The sequence below is a fragment of the Carcharodon carcharias genome, chromosome X (genome assembly GCF_017639515.1).
Source record: "Carcharodon carcharias isolate sCarCar2 chromosome X, sCarCar2.pri, whole genome shotgun sequence".
Classification (NCBI taxonomy): domain Eukaryota; kingdom Metazoa; phylum Chordata; class Chondrichthyes; order Lamniformes; family Lamnidae; genus Carcharodon; species Carcharodon carcharias.
In genome coordinates, this window is record NC_054507.1 from 445,507 (window position 1) to 465,303 (window position 19,797).

Consider the following 19,797-nt stretch of genomic DNA (forward strand, 5'->3'; position numbering starts at 1 on the left):
GGCATTGATGATCCACAAGCATAGATCATATCCTGAGCACTATTCAACAGTAGGCTACAGTGAAGACTGCGACATCTTACCTGAATGAAAAGCTACAAGTGGTGCGGCATTGTCCTAGGGGCATCTTTTTTCACCTCGCAGGAAGGGTTAGCAAAGCAAAGGACTGCGTTGGAAAAGAGTGTGTCAGGTGGAGACTCTGGATCCTTGCAGTGTTTGTGCCATTGGAAGGTTGCTAACTTACGTTCTTAATGGATGCTTGCTCTCACTTAGATGAAGGAGAATCTCCTTTCCAAATGTCCTGCAGACTGTCTCACTGAATGAAATATATCTGGATCAGAGTGGCCCTAGTGTCCCTACCATCTTGATGTGCACTGCACCTCCTGAGTCTACAATGGCAACATCCCGGCAAAGCATGGAGACTATTCTCCAGTTCTCCTTCGGCCTCATTCTCATTTTCCTCCTCCGCTTCTTTCTCCTCTGAGGAGCTGTGCCATTCTGGCAATTCTCCCCCGTCAAGGTTGACACCTTTATGGAAAGTGCAGCAGCCCACCACAACGTGCGAGACCCTGGAGGGAGTCTACTGGAGGGCACCACCCAGCCGGTCAAGGCACCTGGCCCCCGAACCTCACCTTCAGGAGACCGATGGCCTGCTCAGTGATGACCCTTGTGCTCAGGTGCCATCGCTCGGAGTGTGTCTCAGCTTCTGTGGCAGGGTTGCACACAGGTGTCATCAGCCATCTCTTCAAGGGATAAACTTGACCCACCATCCATGGATTTCTGAGTATTTCTTGAAAAGCTGCAGCTGTGCTTGTATACCAGCTGAACGTTTAAGGAGTGGAATCCCTTCCTGTTGAGGAATCTTCCTGGTTGGTCAGTCGGTCCCTGCTCTGTTAATCCCCTTTCTGGTTGAGCTGCTGACTGGATCCCATGCCTTAAAACGAAAATTCCAAACTGGCCCTTAATGAGCTGACAACAAGCTCGTGAAGAACCTTAACTAGCCATGTATTCACTTTGGATGGGTTCTTCTTCACACATTGAGCGACTGCCCATCTCCATTCCCACCCTGGCATTTCCATAAAAACTCCTCCCATTGAGTCAAAGAAGCTCCTGGAGAGTAAATATGACCGGTTAGCAATTGTGTACGTTAATGTTAGGAACACAATTAGTCACTTCTACCCCTGAAATTGCTTGTGCTTCAATTGTTACCGCTGTTACATCATAGACCCAACACCAAACTTTTTTGCTTCCTAAGGTCTTGACAATAAAGGGAATTCTGCTCAGGAATGAACTCATTCAAGCTTCGTATTAATTATCCCAAATTGGAATTAAAACACTGGGTTTCAATGTGTGAATGCAAAGAGCAGTCTGTATGACACACAACTGGGGTGGAGCATCAAATCTTAGACGACAGGATAAATTGGAAGGTGAGGAGCTGTAACCTCAGGAGAGGACAATCAAAGAGGTTCAAAGCCATGGGGGAGATACCAGTGTTGCATGAATATAGTACATGTGGAGCCTGTGTGGACTTCAGGGAGGAGCAGTGTTTCTGGAGGCTGTGCCACACCAGGGGCACAATCAAATAATCATCTCCTGGAACTCCTTAAAATGCATAATCCTGATGGTACTACTATTGGGATTGAATAGACTAAGCTTAAAACTCATTGGCTCTTTCCAGCATCTTCCAGGAAACCCCAGTAGAGTCAGCCATTATTCCAGTCAGCAAGTGGTGAATCAGATCCAATCTTTTGAGATTTGTACTGCTAGGGTACAAGGTGCCATTGATTACATCCACATTTCCATTTGCAGGGAATGCTTGTCCTTTTATCAACAGCAAGGGTTACTGCTCCATGAAAGTGCTGATGGTATGAAATTAAAGGCACAGAATTATAGAAGTCAATGCTTGTGCAGGGGCGTACTCATGACGAATACAGTCTGATGTGATCAATCTTTCCCCAGCTCTTCCATGAAGAAAGTAAAATACAACTTTGGCTGTTGGATGTGTAACAACATCAATTCACATGGCAGAAACATATCCTTCGAAGAACAATTCCAGTGTTTGAACCACTTGAAGGATGCCTCATGGTAGGCTCTGGAGAGGATTGACAGCAAGATCATAGTTACATGTTGCACAATGTTACAACTGAGAGAGACAAAGATGCTTGTTAAGAACAGCAACAATCCAGGCCCCTGGAAGAGATAGAACATTAGCCATCAGTAACAGAGCAGCAAGTGTCCAAAACAGAACAGATGCATCAGGCAATCACCAAGAAATGTTTCTCTTCAGACCTGCACAGGATCATTATAGCAATCAAAAGTACAGAACTAAGAACAGTATAAATACATATTTTCTTAAGTTAACCTGATGTTCTCTGTGAGTTCATTTTGCATAATATGACACACCCTTATGCTATCCCCTTGTGCTAAGTGTATTAGTGTAATATGATCTGTCCTGCATTTTGCGACTAAATGAGGCCCCTGGTGGAAAGAGTAGAAAGAGGCTTGTTGTGCGATCTCCTTTATACCTTCTTGTGATTCTAAATGCTGGGAATACGCAGCAGGTCAATCAGAATCTGAAAGGGGAAAGGATAAATTAACAATTTGAAGTTGACTGCTGTGAAATTTGGTGCATGCTCTGTGTATTTTTATTCTACGGATGGCATTATCACTGTGTTTTTCATATTAGGACAACTATTTTTTTTTCCTTCCTCGATAGCTTAGTAGTCAAACTTCACTTGTGGGCTCTTTGACGGCTACTCCAGTTATTGCAAATGCTGTGCCCAGCTTCCAGGGAATTACAAGTCAGATCATAACTAATGCACAAGGACAGGTAAGTGTGCTCCAGGTCTGAAACCTATGAAATTTTCATGGTAATAAACATTTATTTATTGCTTAAGAAAGCTAAACATAACATCTTCATGTTCTGACCATCTTTTTTTGTCAAATCTCAGTACATACTCCAGGCAGTAAAAGTCTCCTGTGTTCAAGAAACTGCACAAGCTGTTGAGCCATTGAGGCCACATAAAAGCATGAAAACAAAAACAAAACATGACTAATAGCTGCTTTTTCTATATGCATATAACACGTATATGATCAACAGCTTAGGTTATAGACTTGGCCTGTACTCACATCTACAAGTTAAATATGGGGCTGCAAGGTAATATTACTTAGGCTAGAAGAGTTGCAAGTACAAGTTTATTACAAATGGTGATGAGCCAGCTGTTCATTGCTGGTTTTATCTTCTGATAACTGTTTAGATTGTCTGCCCAATCTCCCTCAAGATGTGACTTCTACTTCATCGCTGTGACTCACTTTGAAGCTGTGCCTGCAACCTGACATCTATTCCCACTTTATTTAATAATGTATCTATGTTTGTAAAATTCTTTCTCTGCTTGTCCATCTTCCCAGATAACCCAGTGCACACAAGTCTGTAGATTCTTGCTACATGGTCCAAGAACCATCCTTATCTGCTGAGCCTGTTTCCCCCAAACTGTCTGATTGAACAGTCTCACGTTATGTGGTGTAGAGACCCTCCTTGCAGCCCAAGTAGGTAAAGGTGATGGAAGAGTCAAAGTCAAGGGTACTGGACTGGGAAAAGATAACATTCAGTGAGATAAGAAGGGACCTGGCTCATATAAACTGGTCAGTAACGTTACCAAACAGGATTTCATTTAGCAATGGGAGACCAATAGGGAAGGGGGACTACCCAACTTCATTTCAAAAGTCATGCCTATGGTTAAAATGCTGGCACTGAGGTATCAGTTAAGTGATTGTACACAATAGTGTTGCTATTAATAGACTTATTTTTGATGTTGTTGCAATCATTCTGTAGCCTGATAAAGGTTGTCATGCTGGTCTTAACTTTATTTCCCAAATAAAATTGTACGGATCGGAATGGAGGCTCACTTAGCTGCAACTCATGTCTAACACCCAAATCACCTCCCAGGAGCAACCTTAAAAAAACACATTGCTTTCAGCACAAGATAGCCATGAAAAGAAACTTACCATACTCCCACTAGCCTGCGCCAAATAACAAGCAATCAAAATGTAAAAATTAGTGACCTCATTCTATTCAGCTCAATGTTCAAAAATAGACTGCTGAAAGTATCTCAGTGATATGTCCTAATAAGGTACCTTAATTCACTCTGCTCATAAAATCTCCCAATGGCAATTTTCTGATTTTGGCAACAGTGCTCATTCTTGTTTGTGTTTGTATCCTGTCACTGATATTGTCATTCTCAAACACAGGTCATAGGAACTGTTCCTTTAGTCATGAACCCAGCAACAATAACAACAACCAATGCAGTGACAGCAGTACCAGCACAAAGCTTACAAGTGCAAGCAGTCACACCACAGATGCTGCTGAACTCCCAAGGTCAGGTGATTGCAACTGTCATCAGCAACCAGTTTGTGCCAGTTCTGAGTCGACAAGGAGTCCCTCTCTCACCTGTAAAGACAACGCAGCAGGTAAAGTCTCCTAGGTTTCTTTTACACACATTAGAGTATGTTTAATGGGAGCACCACTTTTTGCAATTGCAATTTATGAAAGCGTTACAAAATACATAAAGAATGACTTGCCTTTCTGCCCAAGCAAAGGTTCTATTTGACCTTGGTATTGATTACTAATGCTATACGAGATATACCCTACTTTTATGAAGGACACATGTTATTAGCTGTTTCTAATGATTTGTTTTAAAAATGCATTTATTACATATTCTATGGGAGATCTAAGAGAACCCAACAGAAATTACATTTCCACAATCCATCCGCATTTCAAAACTAAAGTAACTGCACCGCCTCTCACTGTAAACAAGGAGCAGACATCACTGCCTTTTAACATTCTAGAATAACAAGACAAAGAAAAACTGCTCTTGCTCATTTGATGCCACACAGATGGGCCAACATGGAAGTTACACAATTTTCAAAAACCACCAAAATCAAACAAACCTCTCCACCAAAACCTTCTCTCAGTAACCAATACATGTGCATCCCCTATGGCCTGCATCCTCCACAATGACAGAAGTAACCAATGATACCACAAGCACCACAGTGACTGTCACTGAGCGTTTTTGGAATTGCATTACACACTGTTCCACACCACAAGTGGAGAAAAACACAAACACGAGAACATTCCCCCAGTCACAAGTTCCTAACACAGATGTTTCTTTGGAATATTTTAACCATACCACATAAAGTTATAAAAACTGCAGATGAAGCTGAATGCCATGTTTATTCTATCTCGAAGGGTGCTGTAGAATTCACTATCTCACTTGCAATTCCAATTTCCTTTCCTGATGGAGCAAATATTGTACTCAACCATTTTAGTTGCAATATCTTTTGTACAATGTATGTATACAAGGTATGTCATTTTCCTGCAATGAGCTTTGAAGTAAATTCTGCAATATCTTTACAACAAACAAGGTATGAATTGTGGGACATATTGTCCATTCGAAAAACATTTTCCTCTCTCTGCTGGATATACGGGTCCCAGAAGGCATGGACCTACAGCCCAAAAGTGCCCTAACTGGCAATGTCAGCAGGCAGGCCGAAGGATGTTTGATTTCAAAAAACTTAAAAATGTTCTTCAAAGGTTGGGTTCAGACACATTTGTGCAGGGTAGAGAGAACTTTTCATCTAGATGTGCTATACCTGATGTGGAAGTGCTGTTAACATTTGGTGTCTGAATTCTGTTCTCCAGCACTAAAATCCCCTCAAAAGACAATAAAAAAGTAAGATAAGTTATCGAACGTTATAGCACTGATGGAAGCCATTTGGCCTGTTATACCTGACATAGCTCTTTGAAAACACTTTCCATTTTGTGCTACACCTCAATTTTGCCCCCATAACCCTACAAACCCTCTTCAAGTCCATGAGGGAGGCTAATGGACCCATCTACTTAATCTTCCCAGACAAACCCGCAGTTCCCCCAACCAACCTGCATCTTACTGCCTCTTGAATGATTCCAAAGATTTTGTCCCCACACCCCTACCCAGAGGTAATGCTAAGTGTTGATCACTCATTGTGTGAAGCATGAAATCCTGATGTTGGTTCTGAATTTGCCTTTACCAGTTTGTATTGATGCCCCTTTGTCTGACAGTCAAAGTTAAGTTAATATTTCTATTCCACTTAGTTTCTTATTCACTTCTACAAGGTTCTTGCTCATCAATGAAGAATGAGATTTTCTTGCCTCTTCTCAGAACCTAATTGCCTGTCATTAGGGAGCAACCTTAAGTCTTGACTCCACGATGCCTCAGTGATGGGAACTGGACACTGTATTCAGCCTGAACAGAGCAGCATCAACATGACAAATTCAAACTTAGCTTCTACTGATTCCACAGTCTCCCTCAGCATTCTGTTCCTGAATGACTCTATATGCTGAGGTGAACCCTTCATGTGCTGGTAGACAGGTCTATGTTCCCACTTGCAGTCTCAGAGTTATTCTACAAAGGAATATATTGGCTAGAAAAGCCTTAACTTATACTGCAGCTGTATAGAGTGTTGTGTGAAACAAGTTAATGGATTTATCTGGATTCTACACAATAAGCAAAGTTCCCTCTTTTCTTGGTTATTCTACTGATCTCAACTGATTTATCCTGCACTGACTGAAGAACTGAAGTCACTAAGTTGTCACCCAGCCCTCTGCACACACCCCCCAACTGGTAGGTGGTCTCAAGGCTTCAGCAACCAGCTACCTACGATTGGATAGCTAGCCAGGGGATGTATATGAGGCCTGGGCATTAAAATTGCAAGAGCCTCAAATTAATGACATATGGTGCTACTCCCAGTTAAAATTCCTCCTCCCATATAAGTCCTTTGGGAGATTTAACAAAATGGGTTAGATATGAAGATTAGACTATGGGTAAATTCCTGAATGTCTAATTTGCTTCTTTTTTTACAACCGATCTACATTGCCATGGTGCTGAATTAGATGCTCTTAAAATTGATACATGAGGAGTAACTGCAGAAATCATCTTACATATGAGCATACAAATGAGGAGCAGGAGTAGGCCATTTGGCCCCTCGAGCCTGCTCCCCCATTCAATAAGATCATGGCTGATCTGACTGTAACCTCAACCCCACATTCCTGCCTACCCCTGATAACCTGTCACCCCCTTGTTAATCAAGAACCTATCTAGCTCTGCCTTAAAAATATTCAAAGATTTTGCTTCCATCGCCTTTTGAGGAAGAGACTTCCAGAGACTCACAACCCTCTAAGAGAAACAATTTCTCCTCATCTCTGTCTTGAATAAGTGACGCCTTATTTTTAAACAGTGGCCCCTAGTCCTAGATTCTCCCACAAGAAAAAACATCATCTCCACATCCACCCTGTCAAGTCCCCTCAGGATTTTATATATTTCTATCAAGTCACCTCTTCCTCTTCTAAACTCCAGTGGATACAAGCCCAGCCTGTCCGACCTTTCCCCATTAGACAACCCGCCCATTCCACATATTCATCTAGTAAATCTTCTCTCAACTGCTTCTAACGCATTTACATCCTTCCTTAAATAAGCAGACCAGTACTGTACACAGTACCCCAGATGTGGTCTCATCAATGCCCTGTACAACTGAAGCATAACCTTTTGTGATCAATTCCCCTCCCAATAACTGATAACATTCTATTCACTTTCCTAATGACCTGCTGTACCTGCAGACTAACCTTTTGTGATTCCTGCACTAGGACACCGAGATCCCTCTGAATCTCAGAGCTCTGCAATCTCTCACCATTTAGATAATCTGCTTCTCTTTTATTCTTCCTGCCAAAATGAACAGTTTCACATTTTCCCACATTATACTCCATTTGCCAGATCTTTGCCCACTCACTTACCTATCTATGTCACTTTGTAACCTCCTTACATCCTCTTCACAACTTACTTTCCTACCTATCTTTGTGTCATCAGCAAACTTAGCCATCAATCCTTTGGTCCCTTTATCCAAATCATTTATATAATTTGCAAACAGTTGAGGTCCCAGCACTGATCCCTGTGGCACACCACTTGTTACATCCTGCCAACCTGAAAAAGACCCATTTATGCCTACTCTCCACATCCTGTTAGCCAGCCAATCTTCTACCCATGCCAATATGTTACCCCCTACACCATGAGCTTTTGTTTTCTGCAATAACCTTTGATGTGGCACCTTATCAAATGCCTTCTGGAAATCTAAGTACAGTGCATTCACCGGTTCCCCTTTATCCACAGCACGTGTGTCTCCTTCAAAGAACTTCAATAAACTGGTTAAACATGATTTCCCTTTTACAAACCATGTTGACTCTGCCTGATTGCCTTGAATTTTTCTCAGTGCCCTTTTATAACATCTTTAATAACAGCTTCTAACATTTAACCCTACGACAGATGTTAAGCTAACTGGCCTATAGTTTCCTGCTTTCTGTCTCTCCCTTTTTGAATAAAGGAATTATATTTGCTATTTTCCAATCTAATGGAACCTTGCCTGAATCTAGGGCTGGGAATTTGACCTCGGCGTGCAGGCCCAGGAGCAGCCAGGAAACGGGCCACTGCCTACGATCAGCCCCTGACCGTGATTTCACACTGGCTGGCCAATTAATGGTCAACCAGTGTGAAAGGCCTGCTGACACGCTCAGCGCTGCTGGGGTGGGGGAGGGAGGAGGGCGAGTGCTGAAGTCAGTGCAGGTGTGGGGGAGCACCGAAGGAAAGCTCCCTGAAGGCAGGGAGCTGCCAAATTTAAGATCAATAAAAACAGAATGTAAAATCCGGAAACATTGTTGATGCATCAGAATGAGTCACCTCAACATACGGATGTTGAAAATTATAGCCACACATTTTTATCTTTTTTAAAATGAATCTCGGAAACCTCATCCCGCGGGTGCGCTGCTGACTCTCGCGCGCAACCACCAACCGAAATACGACATCAGCACGCTTGTCTGACATCGTCATGGGCTATTTTACACTCCAGCGTGTCGGGTGCGCGCCCGCATGCCAAGGTCAAAATCCTGCCCTCGGGAATCTTGGAAAATGAAAACCAACGCTTTAATTATTTCACTAGCCACTTCTTTCAAGACCCGAGGATGAAGTCCATCTGGTCCTGGGAACTAGTCAGTCTGTAGCGTCAACAATTTACTCAGTATCACCTCTCTGGTGATTGTAATTTTCCCGAGTTCCTCTCTCCCTCCCATTTCCTGATTTACAGCTATTTCCGGGATGTTACTTGCACCCTCTATTGTGAAGACCGAAGCAAAATACCTGTTCAATTCATCTGCCATCTCCCTACTTTCCATTATGAATTTCCCAAACTCACTTTCTCTATGATAAGGTGCTTCAGAGTACATAAAGAAGTGGGAGAGGTGTTATGTTTGATGCAATGCCTACTATAATGTGCTGCTTAAAGAGCTTTTGGAAAATATTATGTCATATACAATTCTCAGCCAGTTATTATGCGGGACAGGTAACCGGTTTAGGCTCATCATGAAAAGGTCAACATCAATTGGAATAGATCTGGATCTGGATAATCCCTGCACTGTGAGCAGAGTACCTGAAGAATTCAGTATTCTGTGTTCTTCCCATATTTGACATACTGTAACATTATTTTTTAAAAAACCTTTGGTGCACAAATTCATTGTGGACTGTTTTCAAACCCATAGCCAGGGACATGCAGATAGACCTCATCAGCAGTTTAGTTGTGAACTTTTGCCACTTGTTGCACCTCCACAGCTAGCTCATGCATTATAACAAGATTATCAGCACTAGAAGGTAAGTTCCAGAATTGAGGTGAGAGCAACAATATGGGGGGGAGTGTAAAAGTTGGGCAACATGTAAAATTGGTGGAGGAGAAAACCAGTAGGATGGGGACTACTTTCTACCAAATAGCACAAAGAAAAATTTATGGCACAGCAGGTGACCATTCAGCCCATCATGTCCATGCCAAGATAATAGTATTGTTTTTGTTTGGGAAACTAGGAGATAGGATTGGAGGGAGTATTGTTAATGTTTACAGGTGGGAGGCAGGAGTGGGTTCTGGCGACTGAAAATTTTATAAATCACCACTTATAAAACTGTTTCAATACACTAGCAGTTTTCATTTAATGAGTTAGGTAAGTTCTGCCTGGAGTAAGTTATACCTTTTAACGATAAAGTTAAGCATGAAAAATAGCAGATCCATTATTGGAAACAAAAGGTTGGAGAATTTAGTGACGGACATGAGGTATGGACAATTGGGAGGGATGTATAATGAGTGAGCAGTGGGGCGGGATTTATAATGAGTGGCCAATTCGGAGCGATTTATAATGAGTGACCAGTTGGGCGGGATTTATAATGAGTGAGCAGTGGGGCGGGATTTATAATGAGTGGACAATTCGGAGCGATTTATAATGAGTGGCCAATTCGGAGCGATTTATAATGAGTGGCCAAATGGAAGGCATGTATAATGAGGGGCCAGCTGGCGGGATTTAAAGCGAGTGGCCAATTCAGAGGGATATATAATGAGTGGCCTATTCGGAGGGATTTATAAAAAGTGGCCTATTGGCCGGGACATATAATGCATGGCCAGTTGGGTGGGATGGATAATGAGTGGACAGTTGGATGGGATGTATAATGAGTGGCCAGTTGGATGGGATGTATAATGAGTGGCCAGTTGGATGGGATGTATAATGCGTGGCCAGTTGGGTGGGATGCAAAATGAATAGCCAGTTGGGCAGGATGTCTAATGAGTGTCCAGTTGTCTGGGATGTCTAATGAGTGACCAGTTGGATATGATATAGAATGAGTTGCCAGTTGGATGGGATGTATAATGAGTGACCAGTTGGGTGGGATGTATAATGAGTGGCCAGTTGGGAATGATGTATAATGAGTGGGCAGTTGGGTGGGATGTATGAGTGGCCAGTTGGGAATGATGTATAATGAGTGGCCAGTTGGGAATGATGTATAATGAGTGGGCAGTTGGGAATGATATATAATGAGTGGCCAGATGGGTGGGATGTATAATGAGTGGGCAGTTGGGTGGGATGTATAATGAGTGGCCAGTTGGGAATGATGTATAATGAGTGGCCAGATGGGTGCAATGTATAATGAGTGACTAGTTGGTTATGATATATAATGAGTGGGCAGTTGGGTGGGATGTATAATGAGTGCCAGATGGGTGGGATGTATAATGAGTGACGATTTGGTTATGATATATAGTGAGTGACCAGTTGGATGGGATGTATAATGAGTGACCAGTTGGATGGAATGTATAATGAGTGGCCAGATGGTTATGATATATAATGAGTGACCAGTTGGATGGGATGTATCATGAGTGGCCAGTTGGGTGGGATGTATGAGTGGCCAGTTGGGAATGATGTATAATGAGTGGCCAGATGGGTGGGATGTATAATGAGTGACCAGTTGGTTATGATATATAATGAGTGGTCAGTTGGATGGGATGTGTAATGAGTGGCCAATTATACGGGATGTATAATGGGTGGCCAATTATACGGGATGTATAATGAGTGGTCAGTTGGGTGGGAAGTACAATGAGTGGCCAATTATATGGGATGTATAATGAGTGGCCAGTTGGGTGGGATGTGTAATGAGTGGCCAATTATACGGGATGTATAATGAGTGGCCACTTAGGTGGGATGTATAATGAGTGGCCAATTATACGGGATGTATAATGAGTGGCCAATTGGATGGAATGTATAATGAGTGACCGATTGGGAATGATGTATAGTGAGTGGCCAGATGGGTGGGATGTATAATGAGTGACCAGTTGGTTATGATATATAATGAGTGGTCAGTTGGATGGGATGTATAATCAGTGGCCAATTATACGGGATGTTTAATGAGTGGCCAGTTGGGCTGGATGTATAAAGAGTGGTCAGTTGGATGGGATGTATAATGAGTGGCCAGTTGGATGGAATGTATAATGAGTGGCCAATTATACGGGATGTATAGTGAGTGGCCAGTTGGATGGGATGTATAGTGAGTTACCAGTTGGGAATGATGTATAATGAGTGGCCAGATGGGTGGGATGTATAATGAGTGACCAGTTAGTTATGATATATAATGAGTGGTCAGTTGGATGGGATGTATAATCAGTGGACAGTTGGATGGGATGTATAATGAGTGGTAATTATACGGGATGTATAATGAGTGGCCAGTTGGGTGGGATGTATAATGAGTGGCCAATTATACGGGATGTATAATGAGTGGCCAGTTGGGTGGTATGTATAGTGAGTGGCCGGTTGGGAGGGATGTATAATGCGTGGCCAATTATACGGGATGTATAATGCGTGGCCAATTATATGGGATGTATACTGAGTGGCCAGTTTGGTGGGATGTATAATGAGTGGCCAGTTGGGTGGGATGTATAATGAGTGGCCAGTTGGGTGGGATGTATAATGAGTGGCCAGTTGGGTGGGATGTATAATGAGTGGCCAGTTGGATGGGATGTATAATGAGTGGCCTGTTGGGTGGGATGTATAATGAGTGGCCAGTTGGGTGGGATGTATAATGAGTGGCCAGTTGGGTGGGATGTATAATGAGTGGCCAGTTGGATGGGATGTATAATGAGTGGCCAGTTGGGTGGGATGTATAATGAGTGGCCAGTTGGATGGGATGTATAATGAGTGGCCAATTATACGCGATGTATAATGAGTGGCCAGTTGGGTGGGATGTATAATGAGTGGCCAATTAGACGGGATGTATAATGAGTGGCCAGTTGGGTGGGATGTATAATGAGTGGCCAATTATACTGGATGTATAATGAGTGGCCAGTTGGATGGGATGTATAATGAGTGGCCTGTTGGGAGGGATGTATAAAGAGTGGCCAATTATACGGGATGTATACTGAGTGGCCAGTTGGGTGGGATGTATACTGAGTGGTCAATTATATTGGATGTATACTGAGTGGCCAATTATACGGGATGGATAATGAGTGGCCAGTTGGATGGGATGTATAATGAGTGGCCAGTTGGATGGGATGTATAATGAGTGGCCAATTATACGGGATGTATAATGAGTGGCCAGTTGGATGGGATGTATAATGTGGCCAATTATACGGGATGTATAATGAGTGGCCAGTTGGGTGGGATGTATAATGAGTTACCTGTTGCATGGGAGGTATAAATCATGACCAGTTGGGTGGGTTATATAATGAGTGGCCAGTTGGGTAGGATGCATCATGTCTGGCCATGTGGGTAGGCTGGATAATGATTGGCCTATTGCGTGGGATGTATAATGCATGGCCAGTTGGGTGGGTTATATAATGAGTGGTAGTTGGATGGGATTTATAATGAGTGGCCAGTCAGTGGGATGTATAATGAGAGGCCATATCGGTGGGCTGGATAATGAGTGGCCAGTTTGTGGCATGTATAATGAGTGGCCAGTCGGTGGGATGTATAATGAGTGGCCGGTCGGTGGGATATACAATGAACGGGCAGTTGGCCGTGATGTTTAATTACTGGCCAGTTGGGTGGGATGTATAATCAGTGGCCTGTTGGGTGGGATGTATAATGAGTGGCCTGTTGGGTGGGATGTATAATGAATGACCAGTTGGGCGTGATCTATGATGCATGACCAGTTGGTTGGGATGTATAATGAGTAGCCGCTTGGATATGATGAATAATGAGTTACCAGTTGGGTATCACGGAGCCAGCTGGATGTGACATATAAAGAGTGACCAGTTTGGGATAAGGTTTGATGCATGAGCAGTTGGGTGGTTTGTATAATGAGTGGTCAGTTTGGTGGGATGTATAATGAGTGCTAGTTGGCCGTGATGTATGATGAGTGGCCAGTTGGGTGGGATGTATAATGAGTACTCAGTTTGGTGGGATGTATAATGTTAAGCCAGTTGGTGGGGATGTATAATGAGTAGTCAATTTCGTGGGATGTATAATGAGTGGCTAGTTGGGTGGGATGTATAATGAGTACTCAGTTTGGTGGGATGTATAATGTTAAGCCAGTTGGTGGGGATGTATAATGAGTAGTCAATTTCGTGGGATGTATAATGAGTGGCTAGTTGGGTGGGATGTATAATGAATAGTCAGTTTGGTGGGATGTATAATGAGTGATAAAAACAAAAAAACTGCGGATGCTGGAAATCCAAAACAAAAACAGAATTACCTGGAAAAACTCAGCAGGTCTGGCAGCATCGGCGGAGAAGAAAAGAGTTGACGTTTCGAGTCCTCATGACCCTTCGACAGAACTTGAGTTCGAGTCCAGGAAAGAGCTGAAATATAAGCTGGTTTAAGGTGTGTGTGTGGGGGGCGGAGAGATAGAGAGACAGAGAGGTGGCGGGGATGGGGTATGGTTGTAGGGACAAACAAGCAGTGATAGAAGCAGATCATCAAAAGATGTCAACGACAATAGTACAATAGAACACATAGGTGTTAAAGTTAAAGTTGGTGATATTATCTAAACGAATGTGCTAATTAAGAATGGATGGTAGGGCACTCAAGGTATAGCTCTAGTGGGGTTTTTTTTATAATGGAAATAGGCGGGAAAAGGAAAATCTTTATAATTTATTGGAAAAAAAAGGAAGGGGGAAACAGAAAGGGGGTGGGGATGGGGGAGGGAGCTCACGACCTAAAGTTGTTGAATTCAATATTCAGTCCGGAAGGCTGTAAAGTCCCTAGTCGGAAGATGAGGTGTTGTTCCTCCAGTTTAGTAGTGAGTTTGGTGGGATATATAATGCATGGCCAGTTGGGTGGGATGTATAATGAGTAGTCAGTTTGGTGGGATGTATAATGAGTGGCTAGTTTTGTGGGATGTATAATGAGTAGTCAGTTTGGTGGGATGTATAATGAGTGGCTAGTTGGGTGGGATATATAATGCATGGCCAGTTGGGTGGGATGTATAATGAGTAGTCAGTTTGGTGGGATGTATAATGAGTGGCCTGTTGGTTGGGATGTATAACGTGTGGCCATTTGGGTGTGATCTATGATTCATGACCAGTTGGGTGGGTTGGATAATGAGTGGCCTGTTGGATGGGATATATAATGAGTGGCCAGTTGGGTGGGATGTGTAATGAGTGGCCAATTATACGGGATGTATAATGAGTGGCCGGTTGGGTTTGGATGTATAAAAAGTGGCCAGTTGGATGGGATGCATAATGAGTGGCCGGTTGGATGAGATGTATAATGAGTGGCCAGTTGGGTGGGATGTGTAATGAGTGGCCAATTATACTGGATGTATAATGAGTGGCCAGTTGGATGGTTTGTATAATGAGTGTCCAATTATACTGGATGTATAATGAGTGGCCAGTTGGATGGGTTGTATATGAGTGGCCAATTATACTGGATGTATAATGAGTGGCCATTCGGTGGGATGTATAATGAGTGGCCATATCGTTGGGCTGGATAATGAGTGGCCAGATTGCGGGATGTGTAATGAGTGACCAGTCGGTGGGATGTATAATGAGTGGCCAGTCGGTGGGATGTACAATGAATGGGCAGTTGGCCGTGATGTATACTGACTGGCCAGTTGAGTGGGATGTATAATGAGAGGCCAGTTGGATGGGATGTATAATGAGTGGACGGTTGGGTGGGATGTTTAATGAGTGGCCTGTTGGTTGGGATGTATAATGAGTGGCCTGTTGGGTGGGATGTATAATACGTGACTCGTTGGATGTGATCTATGATGCATGACCAGTTGGGTGGGATGTATAATGAGTGGCCTGTTGGGTGGGATGTATAATGAGTGGCCAGTTGGGTGTGATCTATGATGCATGACCAGTTGGGTGGGTTGTATAATGAGTGGCTTGTTGGATGGGATTTATAATGAGTGGCCAGTTGGCTGGGATGTATAATGAGTGGCCAGTTGGCTGGGATGTATAATGAGTGGCCAGTTGGCTGGGATGTATAATGAGTGGCCTGTTGGTTGGGATGTATAATGAGTGGCCTGTTGGGTGGGATGTATAATGAGTGACCAGTTGGGTGGGAAGTATAATGAGTGGCCTGTTGGGTGGGATGTATAATGAGTGGCCAGTTGGATGGGATGTATAATGAGTGGCCTGTTGGGTGGGATGTATAATGAGTGGCCAGTTGGGTGGGATGTATAATGAGTGACTAGTTGGGTGTGATCTATGATGCATGACCAGTTGATTGGGATGTATAATTTGTGGCCTGTTGGGTAGGATGTACAATGAGTGGTCAGTTGGGTGGGATGTATAATGAGTGACTAGTTGGATGTGATCTATGATGCATGACCAGATTGGTGGGATGTATAATGAGTGGCCAGTTGGGTGTGATCTATGATGCATGACCAGTTGGGTGGGTTGTATAATGAGTGGCCTGTTGGATGGGATGTATAATGAGTGGCCAGTTGGGTGGGATGTGCAATGAGTGGCCAATTATACGAGATGTATAATGAGTGGCCAGTTGGTTTTGCATGTATAAAGAGTGGCCAGTTGGATGGGATGTATAATGAGTGGCCAGTTGGGTGGGATGTGTAATGAGTGGCCAATTATACGGGATGTATAATGAGTGGCCAGTTGGATGGGTTGTATAATGAGTGGCCAATTATACTGGATGTATAATGAGTAGCCAGTTGGATGTGTTGTATAATGAGTGGCCAATTATACTGGATGTATGATGAGTGGCCAGTTGGGTGGGAGGTATAATGAATGGCTAATTATACGGGATGTATAATGAGTAGCCAGTTGGGAGGGATGTACAGAGAGTGGCCAATTATACGGGATGTATAATGAGTGGCCAGTTGGGTGGGATGTATAATACATGGCCAGTTGGGTGGGTTATATAATGAGTGGCCATATCGGTGGGCTGGAAAATGAGTGGCCAGTTTGTGGGATGTATAATGAGTGGTCGGTCAGTGGGATGTACAATGAGTGGGCAGTTAGCCGTGATGTATACTAACTGGCCAGTTGTATGGGATGTATAATGAGTGGCCAGTTGGATGGGATGTATAATGAGTGGACAGTTGGATGGGATGTATAATGAGTGGCCTGTTGGGTGGGATGTATAATGAGTGGCCTGTTGGGTGGGATGTATAATGAGTGGCCAGTTGGGTGGGATGTATAATGAGTGACTAGTTGGGTGTGATCTATGATGCATGACCAGTTGATTGGGATGTATAATGAGTGGCCTGTTGGGTGGGATGTATAATGAGTGGTCAGTTGGGTGGGATGTATAATGAGTGGCCAGTTGGCTGGGATTTATAATGAGTAGCCGCTGGAATATGACGAATAATGAGTCACCAGTTGGGTATGACGGAGCCAGCTGGATGTGACATATAAAGAATGACCAATTGGGCGTGAGGTTTGATGCATGAGCAGTTGGGTGGTTTGTATAATGAGTGGTCAGTTTGGTGGGATGTATAATGAGTGACTACTTGGTCGTGATGTATGATGAGTGGCCAGTTGGGTGGGATGTATAATGAGTAGTCAGTTTGGTGGGATATATAATGCATGGCCAGTTGTGTGGGATATATAATGAGTAGTCAGTTTGGTGGGATGTATAATGAGTGGCAAGTTGTGTGGGATGTATAATAAGTAGTCAGTTTGGTGGTATGTATAATGAGTGACTAGTTGGGCGTCATCTATGATGCATGACCAGTTGGCTGGGATTTATAATGAGTAGCCGCTGGAATATGACGAATAATGAGTCACCAGTTGGGTATGACGGAGCCAGCTGGATGTGACATATAAAGAATGACCAATTGGGCGTGAGGTTTGATGCATGAGCAGTTGGGTGGTTTGTATAATGAGTGGTCAGTTTGGTGGGATGTATAATGAGTGACTACTTGGTCGTGATGTATGATGAGTGGCCAGTTGGGTGGGATGTATAATGAGTAGTCAGTTTGGTGGGATATATAATGCATGGCCAGTTGTGTGGGATATATAATGAGTAGTCAGTTTGGTGGGATGTATAATGAGTGGCAAGTTGTGTGGGATGTATAATAAGTAGTCAGTTTGGTGGTATGTATAATGAGTGGCTAGTTGGGTGGGATATATAATGCATGGCCAGTTGGGTAGGATGTATAATGAGTAGTCAGTTTGTTGGGATGTATAATGAGTGGCTAGTTGGGTGGGATATATAATGCATGGCCAGTTGGGTGGGATGTATAATGAGTAGTCAATTTGGTGGGATGTATAATGAGTGGCTAGTTGGGTAGGATGTATAATGTGTAGTCAGTTTGGTGGGATGTATAATGCATGGCCAGTTGGGGGGGATGTATAATGAGTAGTCATTTTGGTGGGATGTATAATGAGTGGCTAGTTGGGGGTGATGTATAATGAGTGACCAGTTGGGGGTGATGTATAATGAGTGACTGTTGGGCGAGATGTATAATGATTCACCAGTTGGGTGGGATGTATAATGAGTGACCAGTTGGAAGAGATGTATAATGAGTGGCTTGTTGGGGGTGACGTATAATGAGTGACCAGTTGGGGGTGATGTACAATGAGTGACATTTGGGCGAGATGTATAATGATTCACCAGTTGGGTGGGATGTATAATGAGTGACCAGTTGGAAGAGATGTATAATGAGTGGCTTGTTGGGGGTGATGTATAATGAGTGACCAGTTGGGAGGGATGTATAATGAGTGGGCAGTTGGGTGGGATGTATAATGAGTGACCAAGTGGGAGGGATGTATATTGAGTGACCAGTTGGGAGGGATGTATAATGAGTGACCAAGTGGGAGGGATGTATAATGAGTGACCAAGTGGGAGGGATGTATAATTAGTGACAAAGTGGGATGGATGTATAATGTGTGACCAAGTGGGAGGGCTGTATATTGAGTGACCAGATTGGAGGGATGTATAATGAGTGATCATTTGGGAGCGATGTATATTGAGTGACCAGTTGGGAGGGATGTATAATGTGTGACCAAGTGGGAGGGATGTATAATGAGTGACCAAGTGGGAGGGATGTATAATGAGTGACCATTTGGGAGGGATGTATAATGAGTGACCAGTTGGGAGGGATGTATAATGAGTGACCAGTTGGGAATGATGTATAATGAGTGACCAGTTGGGAGGGATGTATAATGAGTGACCATTTGGGAGGGATGTATAATGAGTGACCAGTTGGGGGGGATGTATAATGAATGACCAGTTGGAGGGGATGTATAATGAGTGACCAGTTGGGGGGATGTATAATGAGTGACCAGTTGGGAGAGATGTATAATGAGTGACCAGTTGGGAGGGATGAAAAATGAGTCACCAGTTGGGAGGGATGTATAATGAGTGGCCAGTTGGGTGGGATGTGTAGTGAGTGGCCAATTATACGGGATGTATAATGAGTGGCCAGTTGTATGGGATGTATAATGAGTGGACTGTTGTGTGGGATGTATAATGAGTGGCTTGTTGGGTGGGATGTATAATGAGTGGCCTGTTGGGTGGGATTTATAATGAGTGGCCAGTTGGGTGGGATGTATAATGAGTGGCCTGTTGGGTGGGATGTATAATGAGTGACTAGTTGGATGTGATCTATGTTGCATGACCAGTTGGGTGGGATGTATAATGAGTGGCCTGTTAGGTGGGATGTATAATGAGTGGCCTGTTGGGTGGGATGTATAATGAGTGGCCAGTTGGGTGTGATCTATGATGCATGACCAGTTGGGTGGGTTGTATAATGAGTGGCCTGTTGGATGGGATGCATAATGAGTGGCCTGTTGGATGAGATGTATAATGAGTGGCCAGTTGGCTGGGATGTATAATGAGTGGCCACTTGGCTGGGATGTATAATGAGTGGCCAGTTGGCTGGGATGTATAATGAGTGGCCTGTTGGGTGGGATGTATAATGAGTGTCCTGTTGGGTGGGATGTATAATGAGTGGCCAGTTGGGTGGGATGTATAATGAGTGGCCTGTTGGGTGGGATGTATAATGTGTG

General features: G+C 43.5%; 1 protein-coding gene across 1 annotated transcript in view; it reads left to right on the forward strand.

Moving 5' to 3' along the window:
- Window positions 1-19,797, forward strand: part of pou6f1 (POU class 6 homeobox 1) — a 305,810-nt gene that overhangs the window by 78,199 nt on the left and 207,814 nt on the right. Inside the window, exons 4-5 of the mRNA XM_041180184.1 lie at window positions 2,714-2,827; window positions 4,246-4,464. Coding sequence (XP_041036118.1) covers window positions 2,714-2,827; window positions 4,246-4,464 — 333 coding nt within the window. The remainder of the gene's footprint in view (window positions 1-2,713; window positions 2,828-4,245; window positions 4,465-19,797) is intronic.